This window comes from Mauremys reevesii, linkage group 10, assembly GCF_016161935.1.
Source record: "Mauremys reevesii isolate NIE-2019 linkage group 10, ASM1616193v1, whole genome shotgun sequence".
Classification (NCBI taxonomy): Eukaryota; Metazoa; Chordata; order Testudines; family Geoemydidae; genus Mauremys; species Mauremys reevesii.
The window spans coordinates 39,565,858-39,580,822 of NC_052632.1; the positions used below are offsets into that span (position 1 = coordinate 39,565,858).

The 14,965-nt window shown below is 43.9% G+C and overlaps 1 protein-coding gene across 14 annotated transcripts in view; it reads left to right on the forward strand.

Moving 5' to 3' along the window:
- Positions 1-14,965, forward strand: part of ZNF592 (zinc finger protein 592) — a 95,039-nt gene that overhangs the window by 58,771 nt on the left and 21,303 nt on the right. For all 14 annotated transcript variants that reach the window (XR_005585660.1, XR_005585661.1, XR_005585662.1 and 11 more), the window contains 2 exons: positions 7,777-7,953; positions 9,117-9,276. Coding sequence is in view for 11 of the 14 variants with exons in the window: in XM_039492499.1 (XP_039348433.1) it covers positions 7,777-7,953; positions 9,117-9,276 (337 nt within the window). In the remaining 3 variants the exon portion in view is untranslated. The remainder of the gene's footprint in view (positions 1-7,776; positions 7,954-9,116; positions 9,277-14,965) is intronic.

Here is a 14,965-nt window from a genome sequence, read left to right on the forward strand (position 1 = left end):
TTAAAAACACATTTTTATATATTTAACACCATTATAAATGCTGGAAGCAAAGCGGGATTTGAGGTGGAGGCTATCAGCTTGCGACCCCTCCATGTGATAGCCTTGTGACCCCCCTGAGGCGTCCCGACTCCCAGTTTGAGAATCCCTGGGTTAGAGTAATCGAAGGGCTGTTCAAACTTAAGACAGCTAACTGTGGTCCCCAACAGACCACAGAATGCCAGAGTGTAGCAGTATCCCAGCCATGCTCCTCTCTATCTCCTTTCTTGCGTGTGGGGTGAGGTACACATCTTCATGCCAGGTGGAAGCTTCCCCACACTATAAGAATTCTCAGCTGGCCAAATCTGATGGCTTTTTAGTCCCTTTGGGTTGCTGGAATACAGCAGAAAGTCTTGCTCTGTGAGATTTAGTGTGTCTTTCAATATACAAGGCCCCATGTACTCAATGGCAAGATGGACCTAAATTCTGTGACGGTCCATAGATTCTGCAGCACTATGGAAATTCTGTAGCTGTTACCAATACATTTTATAAAAAGAGATTTGTATTGAATTACAATTTATTATGTTCATTGAATTCCTCTATTGTTTGTTTTCATATTCAATTTATTTTTCACTGTCCCTACACTCTAGTTTTCAGCAATATGCCACTATCTTTAAGTTTGAGTTAACAGCCCATTAAGATGAATGACTTAGTTCCTTTTTTCAGAGATATCGTTTCAGGCTGCCTGCAAACTCAGGCAGACATCACTGCATTCGTTTCACTCAGGTTACACTTTCAAGCTTTTTCTTCTAACCATGAGGGTTCGAAACTTCACATGAAATCTGATATTCTGAATCACAATTCTGAGGCGGGGGTGAAATCTGCTGCAGTTTTCATGGCTGCAGAATTCACAGGTTACTTGTAAAAATTTTCAAATTTATTAACAAAAAGGAAAAAACTGGCATTTTTCTCATAATTGAAAACTTGGAACAGAGAGCTGTCAAATAATATGTTTCATCACCTACCTCCGTTCTCCAGTGTGACATTTGGAATACATCCTGAATGCTTTAGGAGAGCACCTGCCTTTTGTTAGATGCTCCATGGTAATATCCCCTTTGTCACGGGTCAGGGCTTACTATAGTCAAGAGGAAGGCTGTTGGCTGGAGAAGGGGAGCAGTGTGGCCACAGTAGTCTCTGTTAGTTCTGTCAATATCCCTGCCTTTTCTTTGGTGTTGGGGCCTACCACAAGGGATTATTTTTTATTATTTATTTGTATTGTGGTAGCCTCTAAGAACCTCAATCATAAACCAGGGCTGCACTGTGCTAGGCATTGTACACACCATACAAGAACAAAAAGAGAATGGCAACAAAGTTGTGACAAGATTATGATGATCAACAGATGGCTCAGGCAGTGGTGCTATAAGGAGGGCTTTGGGATGTATGGCCACTGGGAGGCATTCATGGATAGAGGACTGTTCTCTCGGAATGGACTTCACCTGAGTAGGGAGGGAAATAGACTTCTAGGATGGAGGCTGGCACAACTGATTAAGAGAGCTTTAAACTAGGAATTCAGGGGAGATGGTTGGGAGATGTCGAGGTAATCTCCATGATGGATTTTAACACTGAGAGGGAAGAAAACAAAGTAAGAAAGGATACAGTCGTGGGTAGGAGAATGGACATAAGGAGGAAGGGTAGTGTAGATACCAGTCTAATAGGTGATACTGGCGGTAGAATGTCTGTGCCTAATCAGGTAAAGAATGTGAGCAAAGCCAAACAGCAAAAATTAAGATGTTTGTACAGCAATGTGAGGAGCCTAGGTAACAAAATGTAGGAAGTAGAGTTACTGGTGCAGGAAGTGAAGCCAGATATTATAAGGATAACAGGAAATAGTATAAGGATAACAGGAAACATGGTGGAATGGTAGTCATGACTGGAGTACAGGTATTGAAGGCTATATGCTGTTTAGGAAAGACAGAAATAAAGGCAAAGGTGGTGGAGTAGCATTGTATATCAGTGATGAGGTAGACTGTAAAGAAATAAGAAGGGATGGAATGGATAAGACAGAGTCTGTCTGGGCAAAAATCACATTGGGGAAGAAAGCTACTAGAGCCTCCCTTGAGATAGTGGTTGGGGTGTGCTATAGACCACCGGGATCTGATTAGGATATGGATAGAGACCCTTTTTAATGTTTTTAATGATGCAAATACTAATGAGAATTGTGTGATCGTGGGAGACTTTAACTTCCCAGATACAGACTGGAGGACAAGTGCTAGTAATAATAATAGGGCTCAGATTTTCCTAGATGCGCTAACTGATGGATTCCTTCACCAAGTAGTTGCTGAACCAACAAGAGGGGATGCCATTTTAGATTTGGTTTTGGTGAGTAGTGAAGACCTCATAGAAGAAATGGTTGTAGGAGACAACCTTGGTTCGAGCGATCATGAGCTAATTCAGTTTAAACTAAATGGAAGGATAAACAAAAATAGAGCTGGGACTAGGGTTTTTGATTTCAAAAGGGCTAAGTTTAAAAAATTAAGGAAATTATTTAGGGAAGTGGATTGGACTGAAGAACTTGTGGATCTAAAGGCAGAGGAGGCCTGGAATTACTTCAAGTCAAAGTTGCAGAGACTATCAGAAGCCTGCATCCCAAGAAAGGGGAAAAAATTCATAGGCACGAGCCTATGAAAGGATGATCTTTCAAGGTCCCTTCCAGTTCTAGGAGATTGGTATATCTCCAATTATTTAAAAAAAAAAAAAAAAAAAAAAAAAGTTGTAGACCAAGCTGGATGAGCAAGGATCTCAGAGCGGTGATTGCGAAAAAGCAGAAAGCCTACAAGGAGTGGAAGATGGGAGGGATTAGCAAGGAAAGCTACCTTATTGGGGTCAGAACATGTAGGGATAAAGTTAGAAAGGCCAAAAGCCATGTAGAGTTGGACCTTGCAAAGGGAATTAAAACCAATAGTAAAAGGTTTTATAGCCATATAAATAAGAAGAAAACAAAGAAAGAAGTGGGACAGCTAAACACTGAGGATGGAGTGGAGGTTAAGGATAATCTAGGCATAACCCAATAGCTAAACAAATACTTTGCCTCAGTCTTCAGTGAGGCTAATGAGGAATTTAGGGATAATGGCAGGATGACAAATGGGAATGAGGATATGGAGGTAGATATTACCACATGCGAGGTAGAAGCCAAACTCAAACAGCTTAATGGGACTAAATCAGGGGGCCCAGATAATCTTCGTCTAAGAATATTAAAGGAACTGGCACATGAAATTGCAAGCCCATTCACAAGAATTTTTAATGAATCTATAAACTCAGGGGATGTACTGTATGACTGGAGAATTCCTAACATAGTTCCTATTTTAAGAAAGGGGGGAAAAAAGTGATCCGAGTAACTACAGGCCTGTTAGTTTGACATCTGTAGTATGCAAGATCTTGGAAAAAATTTTGAAGGAGAAAGTAAAGGGCATTGAGGTCAATGGTAATTGGGACAAAATACAACATAGTTTTACAAAAGGTAGATCGTGCCAAACCAGCCTGATATCCGCCTTTGAGAAGGTAACAGATTTTTTAGACAAAGGAAACACAGTGGATCTAATTTACCTCGATTTCGGTAAGGCATTTGATACAGTTCCACATGGGGAATTATTAGTTAAACTGGAAAAAATGGTGATCAATATGAAAATTGAAAGGTGGCTAAAGAACTGGTTAAAGGGGAGACTACAATGGGTCATACTGAAAGGTGAACTGTCAGGCTGGAGGGAGGCTACTAGTGGAGTTCCTCAGGGATTGGTTTTGGGACCAATCTTATTTAATCTTTTTATTACTGACCTTGGCACAAAAAGTGGGAATGTGCTAATAAAGATTGCAGATGACACAAAGCTGGGAGGTATTGCCGATGCAGAGAAGGACCAGGATATCTTACAGGAAGATCTGGATGACCTTGTAAACTGGAATAATAGTAATAGGATGAAATTTAATAGTGAAAAGTGCAAGGTCATGCATTTAGGGATTAATAACAAGATTTTTTGTTATAAGCTGGGGACTTATCAATTGGAAGTAACAGAGGAGGAGAAGGAGCCGCCAATGTGATATGGCCATGAAAAAAAACCAATGAGGTCTTGGGATGCATCAGGCGAGGTATTTCCAGTAGAGATAAGGAGGTGTTAGTACCATTATACAAGGCACTGGTGAGACCTCATCTAGAATATTGTGTGCAGTTCTGGTCTCCCATGTTTTAAGAAGAATGAATTCAAACTGGAACAGGTACAGAAAACGGCTACAAGGATGATTCGAGGAATGGAAAACCTGTCTTATGAAAGGAGACTCAAAGAGCTTGGCTTGTTTAGCCTAACCAAAAGAAGGCTGAGGGGAGATATCATTGTTCTTCATAAATATATCAGAGGGATAAATACCAGGGAGGGAGAGGAATTATTTAAGCTCAGTACTAATGTGGACACAAGAACAAATGGATATAAACTGGCCATCAGGAAGTTTAGACTTGAAATTAGACGAAGGTTTCTAATCATCAGAGGAGTGAAATTCTGGAACAGCCTTCCAAGGGGAGTAGTGGAGGCAAAAGACATATCTGGCTTTAAGACTAAGCTTGATAAGTTTATGGAGGGGATGATATGATGGGATAGCCTAATTTTGGCAATTAATTGATCTTTGACTATTAGCGGTTAATATGCCCAATGGCCTGTGATGGGCTATTAGATGGGGCGGATCTGAGTTACTACAGAGAATTCTTTCCTGGGTGTCTGGCTGGTGAGTCTTGCCCACATTCTCCAGGTTCAACTAATCGTCATATTTGGGGTCGGGAAGGAATTTTTCTCTAGGGCAGATTGGCAGAGGCCCTGCAGGTTTTTCGCCTTCCTCTGCAGCGTGGTGGAAGATTCTCTGTATCTTGAAGTCTTTAAACCATGATTTGAGAACTTCAATAGCTCAGACGTAGGTTAGCAGTTTATTACAGGAGTGGGTGGGTGAGAGTCTGTGGCCTGCGTTGTGCAGGAGGTCAGACTAGACGAACATAATGGTCTCTTCTGACCTTAAAGTTTATGACTTAAGATAGTCCCTGCCCCAGGGAGCTAAAAATCTAAACAGAAGACAAGGGAAAACAGATGGATACAACAAAAGAGGAGCACAGAGAAGCAATGAACCAAAACTGTCCAGCATGGAAAGCAGTGATCACAGCACACCAGCTGCTTAAGAGGTCTTCTCCAGCAGCATTCTTGTGCACTGGAGAGGAGGAGCTTCGAGAGAGCTATTTTCACAAGCTCCTGAGTGGCTGGTTACTGTCATGAAGATCCTGTTTCAAGACAGCTGCTGGTATGTCAGAGATCCTTTCTAAAACTAAGAAAACTGGGAAATCCATACACACACATCCTGTTAGGGTCAGGGTCTACACATAACATATCTGATGTATAACCTCAGATCCCAAATCTGAGTGAATGTTGTTTCCCAGAACAGTGCAGAAGGGACAGTTGAGACAGTGGGATAGTCTGGTTTATTTGTTGTCGTAGGAGTTTGGAGAGAGATTGCTGGAGGGCTGGCATCCTAGCAACAGTTACACTTGATCCACACCTCCAACTTATGTCAGTTTAACTACGTCTCTGAGGCATGGAAAATCAGCACCCCTAAGCGACGCAGTTATACCGACCTAACTCCCAGTGTAAACAGTGCTATGTCAATGGTAGGGCTTCTCACGTTTACATAGCTGCCACTTCTCGGGGAAGTGGAGTACCTACACCAACGGGAGATGCTCTCCCATTGGTGTAAATAGCCTCTACACTAAGCGCTACAGCAGAGCAGCTGCACCGGAGCAGTGCTGTAAGTGTAGACAAGCCCTAAGGTTGTGGTATATAGTTATTTGTGCCAGGTACATATATCTGGGTGTAGGAGGAGAGGGCATGTGCTGTTAGAGGGCTTACCTTTTCCTTTCCTTGCTTTTGAGGTTTTGTTATAGGCATGTTATGTGTAGAGCACCCTTAACTGATACACAGAATAGTGTTTTGTGTGTTTTGAATAAGAAAAAAGGTGGGAAGAAGGAATGGTTAAGTTGTAAGCAGTTGTTGCCAGCTCAGTGGGAGCAGTATTTCCAGGTCTCTGTAATTGGGAGGAGAGACTGAATGAATGGATTAAATGATAAAAGTTTGGGAAAACCTTGCCTATAGGACCTTGGCTGCCCCTACCGTCCCTTCCCTTTGTTTTAGGCTATACACACACTACAGCATAGGTTGGTATAAGCTATGTCGCTCAGCGGTGTGAATAAGCTACCCCCCTGAGTGACGTAAGTTGCATCAACCTAAGCGCTGGTGTGGATGGCACTATGTTAGCAGGAGAGCTTCTCCTGCCGACATAGCTACCGCTACTCGTGGGGGCTGAAGTAAGTTGATGGGAGAGGTCTCTTGCATCTGCTTAGAATGTTTGCACTAGCAACGCTGCAGTGATGCAGCTGCACCACTGTAAGCTCTGTAGTGTAGCCATAGCCTTAGTTGTGAAGAAAGCCAGATGCAGAGAGGTGAGCTGGGTGTCCTATCCCTGGAGGCCACTCTTTGCTCTTCTTCCAGTAGGCACTTGCCTACCCAGCCCAACAGTATTCTCCATTAATCATTCCCTCCGAGCCCTTTATTATTTTTGTTTCTTTTCTCTCTCCCCTCTCTACCCCAGTTTGTTTTCATGTCTCTGGTCCTGAAGTGCTTGGTGCTGAGTGCATCAATACTAGAGAGACAGTCTCATTAGAGTTGTATATAGGGGGACATATGACATCCCATCTGAAAATCATAATAACCTTTATTGCTGCCATATTGAACTGTATTGTATTGTGTTTACCATTTCCCACTCCTAGGTTTCTTATGACATTACTGCTTTCCAAATGTATTTCACCCATTGAATGGCTGTGATTTGGATTATTTTCCCCAGATCTATTAGTTGCATTTTTCTGAGCTGAATCTCATTTTGCTCTTTCCTGCCTGTGTTCTTAGTTTCTCTAAGCTCCTTTTGTATTTCTTTTTCTCACTGATGATGGACATTTCCCAGCATTCCCATAAATATCCTGCTGGGAAATAAAGTTACAAGGCTGGGGGGCTGAGCCCTGGAGCTGTAATCTGGACAGATGTTGCAATGAGGGTTTGGGGTGGGGACAGGGGGAGGTTATAGGGTTATTTTAAACAGGGTGTTCGTGTGATAGGGCCATCAACTTCCCCCCCTTCCCTCCAATCTCTTGGGAGACAGGGAAGAAAACAGTATGGTGGGATTGCTTTCTGTTACCTTAGCCTTTCAGTAGGAATTTAGTGCTGGTGCAAGATACCAGCTGGACGGCCCTGGAGCCCCCTGTTTGCTCAGCCAGGACACGCACAGTGTCTTTATCCCCCTCTACCGCCACCTCCAGACTGAACCGAAGGCAAAGCCTCCAAGCGGGAAATTGGAGCTCCACAAGCTGTTGCATCAGGCCTGGTGCACACAGGCAATCGCTGAGTTAACATGAAACAGAGAGCTGGGGATTAGATTGAAGGGGCAGGCTGATGAGCTGGTGCTATCCAATGCCTGCAATGATTTTGGAGCGGCATCAGTTAGCCCCTTACTTTCCATGCCTCAGTGCATGGGCAAAGCCTTACGATTCATGAATTCCATTAACATTCTGCTTTCTGCCTCTTCCAGATCCCTACTGAGGGGGTCAGATGAGAGCTAACACCATGCTGTGGTGCCCTCCACCCTTCACTTTTATATTTCCCTTTGGCAGTTGAAGAGAGGCAATGCTTGGTGTTTTGTAATGCAGATTTTTTCCCCTCTGCCTTCCAGGTGTATCCACTGTGGAGTTGTCTTTATGTCGCTAGCAATGCTGAAAGCGCACATTCACGAGAAACACTGCGAAGTCTTCCACAAATGTTCTTTTTGTCCAATGGCCTTCAAATCTGCAGACAGTACCACTGCCCATATTACTAGCCAGCACCCAGAAGAGCCTCACAAGACTACTCAGTAAGTGCCCTTAGCATTTGGAAGCATTTACACTGTTTGATGTTTGCCCAGTGTTTTGTGTAAACTGTGTTAGCCACTGGATGGCTCTGGAACGGACATTCTGTCCCACCTCCACCCCCTATCTCCTTCCTTTGCCTGTCAGTGTCAGGCCTGGTCTACATGAGGGGGAGAGATCGATCTAAGTTACGCAACTTCAGCTACATGAATAACGTAGCTGAAGTCGACATACTTAAATCTAATTACCCCGGTGTCTTCACTGCGGTAAGTTGATGGCTGATGCTCCCCTGTCGACTCCGCCTGCGCCTCTCGCCCTGGTGGAGTACGGGAGTCGACGGGAGAGTGCTCAACAGTTGATTTATCGCGTCTAGACTAGACACGATAAATCGACCCCCGCTGGATCGATCACTGCCTGTCGATCCAGCCGGTAATGTAGACAAGCCCTCAGGAGGAGGAGGAGGAAAAACTGCTGCTTTTGCTGTTTGCCAGGGGCTCAGTCTCTGCCAAGCCAAAGTTCCCTGCCCTGAACTCAGAGCCTCCTAAGATTGGGGGTGGAGAGATAGGGAGGGAGCTGAGCAGCTGAAGCGAGGAGTCTCAGCTGCAGCCCCTGCCTGCCCATGAATAAGAATGGCATCTACTGGCAAGGAGCTTGCACTACAACTGCCTCCTCTGGCTTCTGGATGATGGAGGTACCACTGCCTAAAGAAGCTGGAGAAATTGTCTTGTATTCTCCACTCTGCAACCTCTTCTTCTCCCCCCCTAGCCATGGCTGAAAGAGCTTGTGGTGCATGGGTAGGGGGAATCAGGTTGGGTTGAAAGTAACAGGTAGCTGGTGTTCTCTGAATGAATTGCCTCTGTATATCCATGATTACCCCCCCCCCCAATCTATGCAGGGCTTAATAGATCCGCTTGTTAGAACACTCAGTATATGCCGGATGCATTCAGCCCCTCCAACTAATTGCTTCAAATGGTTCTGGGGCCTCTGCAGCTTGTTCGGGGTATAACCAAAAAACATCGCTATGTGCAGGCAGCACATTGAAAAAACTCCATTCACTGATAAGTAACTTCCCTTTCCAAGACTAAATCATAGAGATTTCTTCTATCTAGTGTCTTTTCAAAATAGTTAATAAACTGAGCATGAATTTTTTTTTTTTAAATTGTTCCAGGGTTATCTACAAATGTTCTTGTGAGACTGTCTTTAACAAGAAGAAGCTGCTCCAGGAGCACTTCCAACAGAATGCCAACAAGCTGTTGGTGGGAGTATTTAAGTGTCCGCAGTGTCAATTAGTGTATATGCAGAAACAGCAATTAATGCAGCATGTCAAGGTAGGTAGCTGAATCTGACTTACTGATAGCACAGAGCCCTATTTTGTGTGTCTGTGTCACAGGCAGAAGTGACTCTAAGGGCAGGAGATGGAAGGAAGTGGTGGGGTTTTATTTTATGTATGTAATTAATTTTTGCCAGGAGGCATTGTGATGTAAAGTAAAATTTCACTATACAAGTTTGGGTAACACTGGTACATTTCACTTTATTACAAAAATATGTAGTAGTGATGTTATATAATCATAGAAATGATGATCCCTCAAGTTCCCTTCTAACCCTACAAGTCCAGCCCCCTGTGCTGAGGTAGGAACAAATAAACCTAGACCATCCCTGACAGGTATTTGTCCACTTGTTCTTTAAAACCCCCAGGATGGGGATTCTACAACCTCCCTTTGAAGCCTGTTCCCGTGCTTAACTCTCCTTATAGTTAGTTTTTCCTAATATCTAACCTAAATCTCCCTTGCTGCATATTAAGCCCAATTTACATCCTATTCTATCTTCAGTGGACATGCAGAACAATTGATCACCATCCTCTTTATAACCGCCTTTAATATATTTGAAGACTCATCAGGTCCCTCCTCAGACTTCTTTTCTCAAGACTAAAAACATGCCCAGTTTTTCAACTTTTCCTTGTAGGTCAGGTTTTCTAAAGCTTTTATCATTTTTGTTGCTCTCCTTTGGAGTCTCCAGTTTGTCCACATCTTTCCTAAAGTGTGGCACCCAGAATTGGACACACTACTCCTTCAAGTGCTGGTCCCTTTGTATATTCCGCTGTGGGGTACACATGTGCTCCATGCACCTGAAACTCAGCTTGGAAAAGAGAAGATCAGCTTGGAAAAGAGAAGACTAAGGGGGGATATGATAGAGGTATATAAAATCATGAGTGATGTTGAGAAAGTGGATAAGGAAAAGTTATTTAGTTATTCCCATAATACAAGAACTAGGGGTCACCAAATGAAATTAATAGGCAGCAGGTTTAAAACAAATAAAAGGAAGTTCTTCTTCACGCAGCGCACAGTCAACTTGTGGAACTCCTTACCTGAGGAGGTTGTGAAGGCTAGGACTATAACAACGTTTAAAAGGGGACTGGATAAATTCATGGTGGCTAAGTCCATAAATGGCTGTTAGCTAGGATGGGTAAGAATGGTGTCCCTAGCCTCTGTTCGTCAGAGGATGGAGATGGATGGCAGGAGAGAGATCACTTGATCATTGCCTGTTAGGTTCACTCTCTCTAGGGCACCTGGCATTGGCCACTGTCGGTAGACAGATACTGGGCTAGATGGACCTTTGGTCTGACCTGGTACGGCCGTTCTTATGTTCTTATGAAACTCAAGCTTTTTGCTCGCTGTTGGTGGGACTTGGCTTTGGTCTACAGCTGTGCTTTTTCTCTCCTCGTGCTCTGGTTTAAGTGGGGCCACGCTGCCAGTTCCTTTCTGCCCCAACATGATCTGAGATGAAACCCTCCAGTGTCCCCAGAACTGCCCCTCCAACTCTGAATCTGTGAATATTTTAAAATAAAACCTTTTGTTAATTAAGTATTAGTTTGAGTTATTTTGGTTAGTTAGAATTTGGAACAACTCCCTTCTGCCTCCTTCTACTCCCTCCCACCCCGGGTATGGAATGCAGATTATGACCAGGAATCTGACCTTCAAGAACAGCATTTCCTGCCCCAATTCATCTTGGTAAACAACGACCTTGAGCCTCTTCTGTCTTGGAAAAGCTCATACCTGAATGCCATATCTTTTGCTCCTTTCCGACTCAACCGGAGTTCAGATGTAGGAGACATCTAATGGAGAATACTATGAAGCGTCAGTTCAATCCAGACCAGGCAAACACCATCTTGTATACTGGGCGAGGCCTAGCTCTCGCACATCTAATACAGAGGCAAGGAAAGGTAGCGCCAAGACTTTTCCCGGGCTTACTATGAAGGTAGGGAGCACTTTCAGAAGCCTAAAGAGAAGTCCCACTCTAAGAGGAGGGCTGCGAACCCGACACCTTCTAAATCAGGTGACACTTCACATCTGGTTCCAGGAGGCTCAAGAGCCCATAGGGGTCATGGTAATAACCCGGAGGTTCCAAAAAATAAGGATTCCTCTGCATTGGCACTGTTGACAGGAGTAGAACCATTGGTACCGAGCGAGGAGAGACACGAGCCAAGGCTTGGACAACCACCAGTTGCAAGGGACACCTGAGAACCTCATGCTCCATTTTTATCCACATGCTTTCATAATGAAACACTGTTTCCAAGGTCCTTTCCATGCCAGCTTCAAAGGAACACAAGGAGAAGACTCTTCACATCGATGACTGGCAATAGGTACATCACTTCAGAGAATATCATCCTTCTAGATCCAGAACATTGCCTACTATTGGGCCTGGTCCTTACAAGGTAGATTCTGACACCATTGGTCCATGAATGCTACGAGAGAAGTTCTTCCTACCAGTCGGGGTATTTCTACAATGATGGTTCTGGCAGCACAGCCACTGGAACTGGAGCCCACATTTTCGTCTTCTGGGGAATTTGACATGGGGGAAGAACTGACATCGCTTCCATTAAGAGATATCATCCCAGATAGAAGGTTCTGGATCCCCTAGGCCAGGGATCGGCAACCTTTGGCATGTGGCCCATCAGGAAAATTCGCTGGCGGGCCGGGACGGTTTGTTTACCTACAGCATCCACAGGTTCGGCCGATCGTGGTTCCCTCTGGCCATGGTTCACCGTTCCAGGCCAATGAGGGCTGCAGGAAGCAGCATGGGCCGAGGGATGTGCTGGCTGCTGCTTCCCGCAGCTCCCATTGTCCTGGAATGGCGAATTGCGGCCAGTAGGCCGAACCTGCAGACGCTGCAGGTAAATAAACCATCCCGGCCCACCAGCGGATTTCCCTGGCAGACTGCATGCCAATCCCTGCTCTAGGCCCTGTTGTGACCTCCTAAGATGCAGTACCCTTCCCCCCAGGACTGTTTTTAAACTATGCCTTGAAGATCTTCTCAAACCTATATTGGATCCCTCTCACTGGTTTTACAAGGGACTATGGGATCCATACTTCAGTATCCTGAATCTCACCATCCATCCTTCCCTTTCTTCCCCCCAGAGATCAGCCAGAGCTCCCTCAGCAGCCCATGGAAGGGGAGGAGGAAGAACCAGATCTAGCAGTACTACCAGTCCCAACAAGAGTATCATCATCTCCATAGATTCCAAGGCCAGAAGGGACCATTGTGCGCATCTTGTCTGACCTTCTGTATAACACAGGCCATAGAATTTTCCCAAAATAATTCCTAGATCAATCTTTTAGAAAAACATCCAATCTTGATTTTAAAACTGTCAGTGATGGAGAATCCACCATGACGCTTGATGTGTTGTTCCAATGGTTAGTTACTCTCACTGTTAAAAATTTACACCTTATTTCAAGGTTGAATTTGTCTAGCTTAAACTTCCAGCCATTGGATCATGTTAGAGCTTTTTCTGCAAGATTGAAGTGCTTGTTGTTAAATAATTGTTCCCCACATAGGTGCTCAGAGACTGTAATCAAGTCACCTCTTAATCTTCTCTTTGTCAAGATAGACAGACTGACTCAAGGAATTCAATCACTACAAAGCAGGCTTTCTATTGCTTTAATCATTCTTGTGGCTCTTCTCTGAACCCTCTCCAACTTATTAACATCCTTCTTAAGTGTGGGCACCAGAACTGGACACAGTATTTCAGCAGCTTTTGCACCAGTGCCAAACACAGAAGTAAAATAACCTTTCTGTTCCTACTTCAGATTCCTGTCTATCTAGCCCATGTTTGCATTAGCTATTTGACCACACCATCACACTGGGAACATCACACTGGTTCAGCTGATTATCCACCACGAACCCAAATCTTTTTCAGAGTCACTGCTTCCCATTCTGTAAATATGGCCTACATTCATTGCTCCTAGATGTGTACATTTATATTCAGCCATATTACAATGCATATTGTTTGGTTGCACCCAGTTTACAAGGGGATCCAGATCATTCTGAATCAGTGACATGTCCTCTTCATTATTTACCACTCTGCCGATGTTTGTGTCATCTGCAAACGTTATCAGTGATTATTTAATTTTCTTCCAGGTCACTGATAAAAATATGAAGTAATATAGGGTCAATAACCGAACCCTGTATGACCCCACTGGAATGCTTTGACAGTTCCGTTTACAATTACTTCTCCCACAAAGTCCAGAGTGCTTGGTTCTTCTTGTCTTAGATAAAAGACAACTTGGGGTTCTTTGCCCTTCTCTTTTATAGTCCAGTGCACCTTTGAAATGGATTCTTCTGAAAGTTACCCCCCAAAGTAAAGTTAATTCAAGCTGTGAGGAAGGAGATTGAGTCTCATGATGAAGGAAATTCCATGCTGGTTTCTTCCCCAGCTGGTGTTTGCTAAAATGCAAATTGATCTGTTCTTGCAATCTCTTCCCCCTGCAATGAAGCTGAGTGGTTATCTCCTCCCCTTGTTGACTTCATGGTTTTGTTTACCTTTTATGAAATACATTCCCATTGTCTCTCAATGTACCTTCAAGGTGGCAGAATCACATTCATTTATCTAGGGTGGGGTAACTTCAGCCTTGCCTGGCAGAGACACTTTAAGAATGTAATTCCCAATATGTTTGTAATTTTGAATTTGTCCTCTGTACATACACCACACAGTAATATTAATAAGTACTGTATATACTCGTTCATAAGCTGAATATTTTTGATAAAAAAGTGATACAGCAAAGAGTGGGGGTTGGCTTATAAATGGGTCTACACCAAAATTTGATGATTTTAAGCTCTATGGAATCATTGAATTGAATATCTAATACATTGTTGTTTTGTTTACCTGGAGTGTTCACAGGCATGGAGCCTCTCAGCTCCCTGTGGCCGTGGTTCGCCGTTCCCAGCCAATGGAGCTGAGGGCCTCTGTGCCTGTGAACGCTCCAGGTAAACAAAACGTCCAGGCCCGCTAGAGGCTTACCCTAATGAGCCAGGAGTCAAAGTTTGCCCACCCCTGAAATATAGGGTTGGCTTATGAAAGGGTCATACAGTTTTTGCTATTTTTACCTAACCGTCTTGGGGGGTCGGCTTATAAACGAACGGGCTAATGAATGAGTATATACGATGTTATTAGCTTCCTATTGCTATATTACATGACTCCTTTTAAATGTAGGTAATGATATTAATGAGTTGGGGTACACTGAACTGGTCAGGCCAGCTGAAACTCACTACCAGATATGTGAGTCCCTAGCCCTCTTGCACGAGGATGCTGTTAGGATCACAGTCATGAGAAAACAGGAAATCCAAGATAAAGTGTGCCAGAGGGGCGCAAGGTCAGGACTCCAAAGAGGATGCTTTTCTAATCTTATTGGCAGGACCCTTAAGGTATGCCTTTCCCACCATTCCTCTCTTATCTCAAGCCCTCCGGAAGATTCTGCAGAATAGGGCAGTGGTCATCCTTCTTGTTCCCAGATGCCTAGACAGTATTGGTTCCCCAACTTTCTCCAGCCATCAGCACATCCACCCATCAGTATCCAATCTTTCCCAGACCTCTTGACACAGACAGGACAGGGGCAAGATCAGACATCCTAATCTGAAGTCTCTCTACCTCAAGGATTGGTACTTAGATGGGCATTGAACCTACAGCAGACATGTTCAATAGCAATTCAAGCCATCTTTAATAATTGCAGGAAAGAATCCACC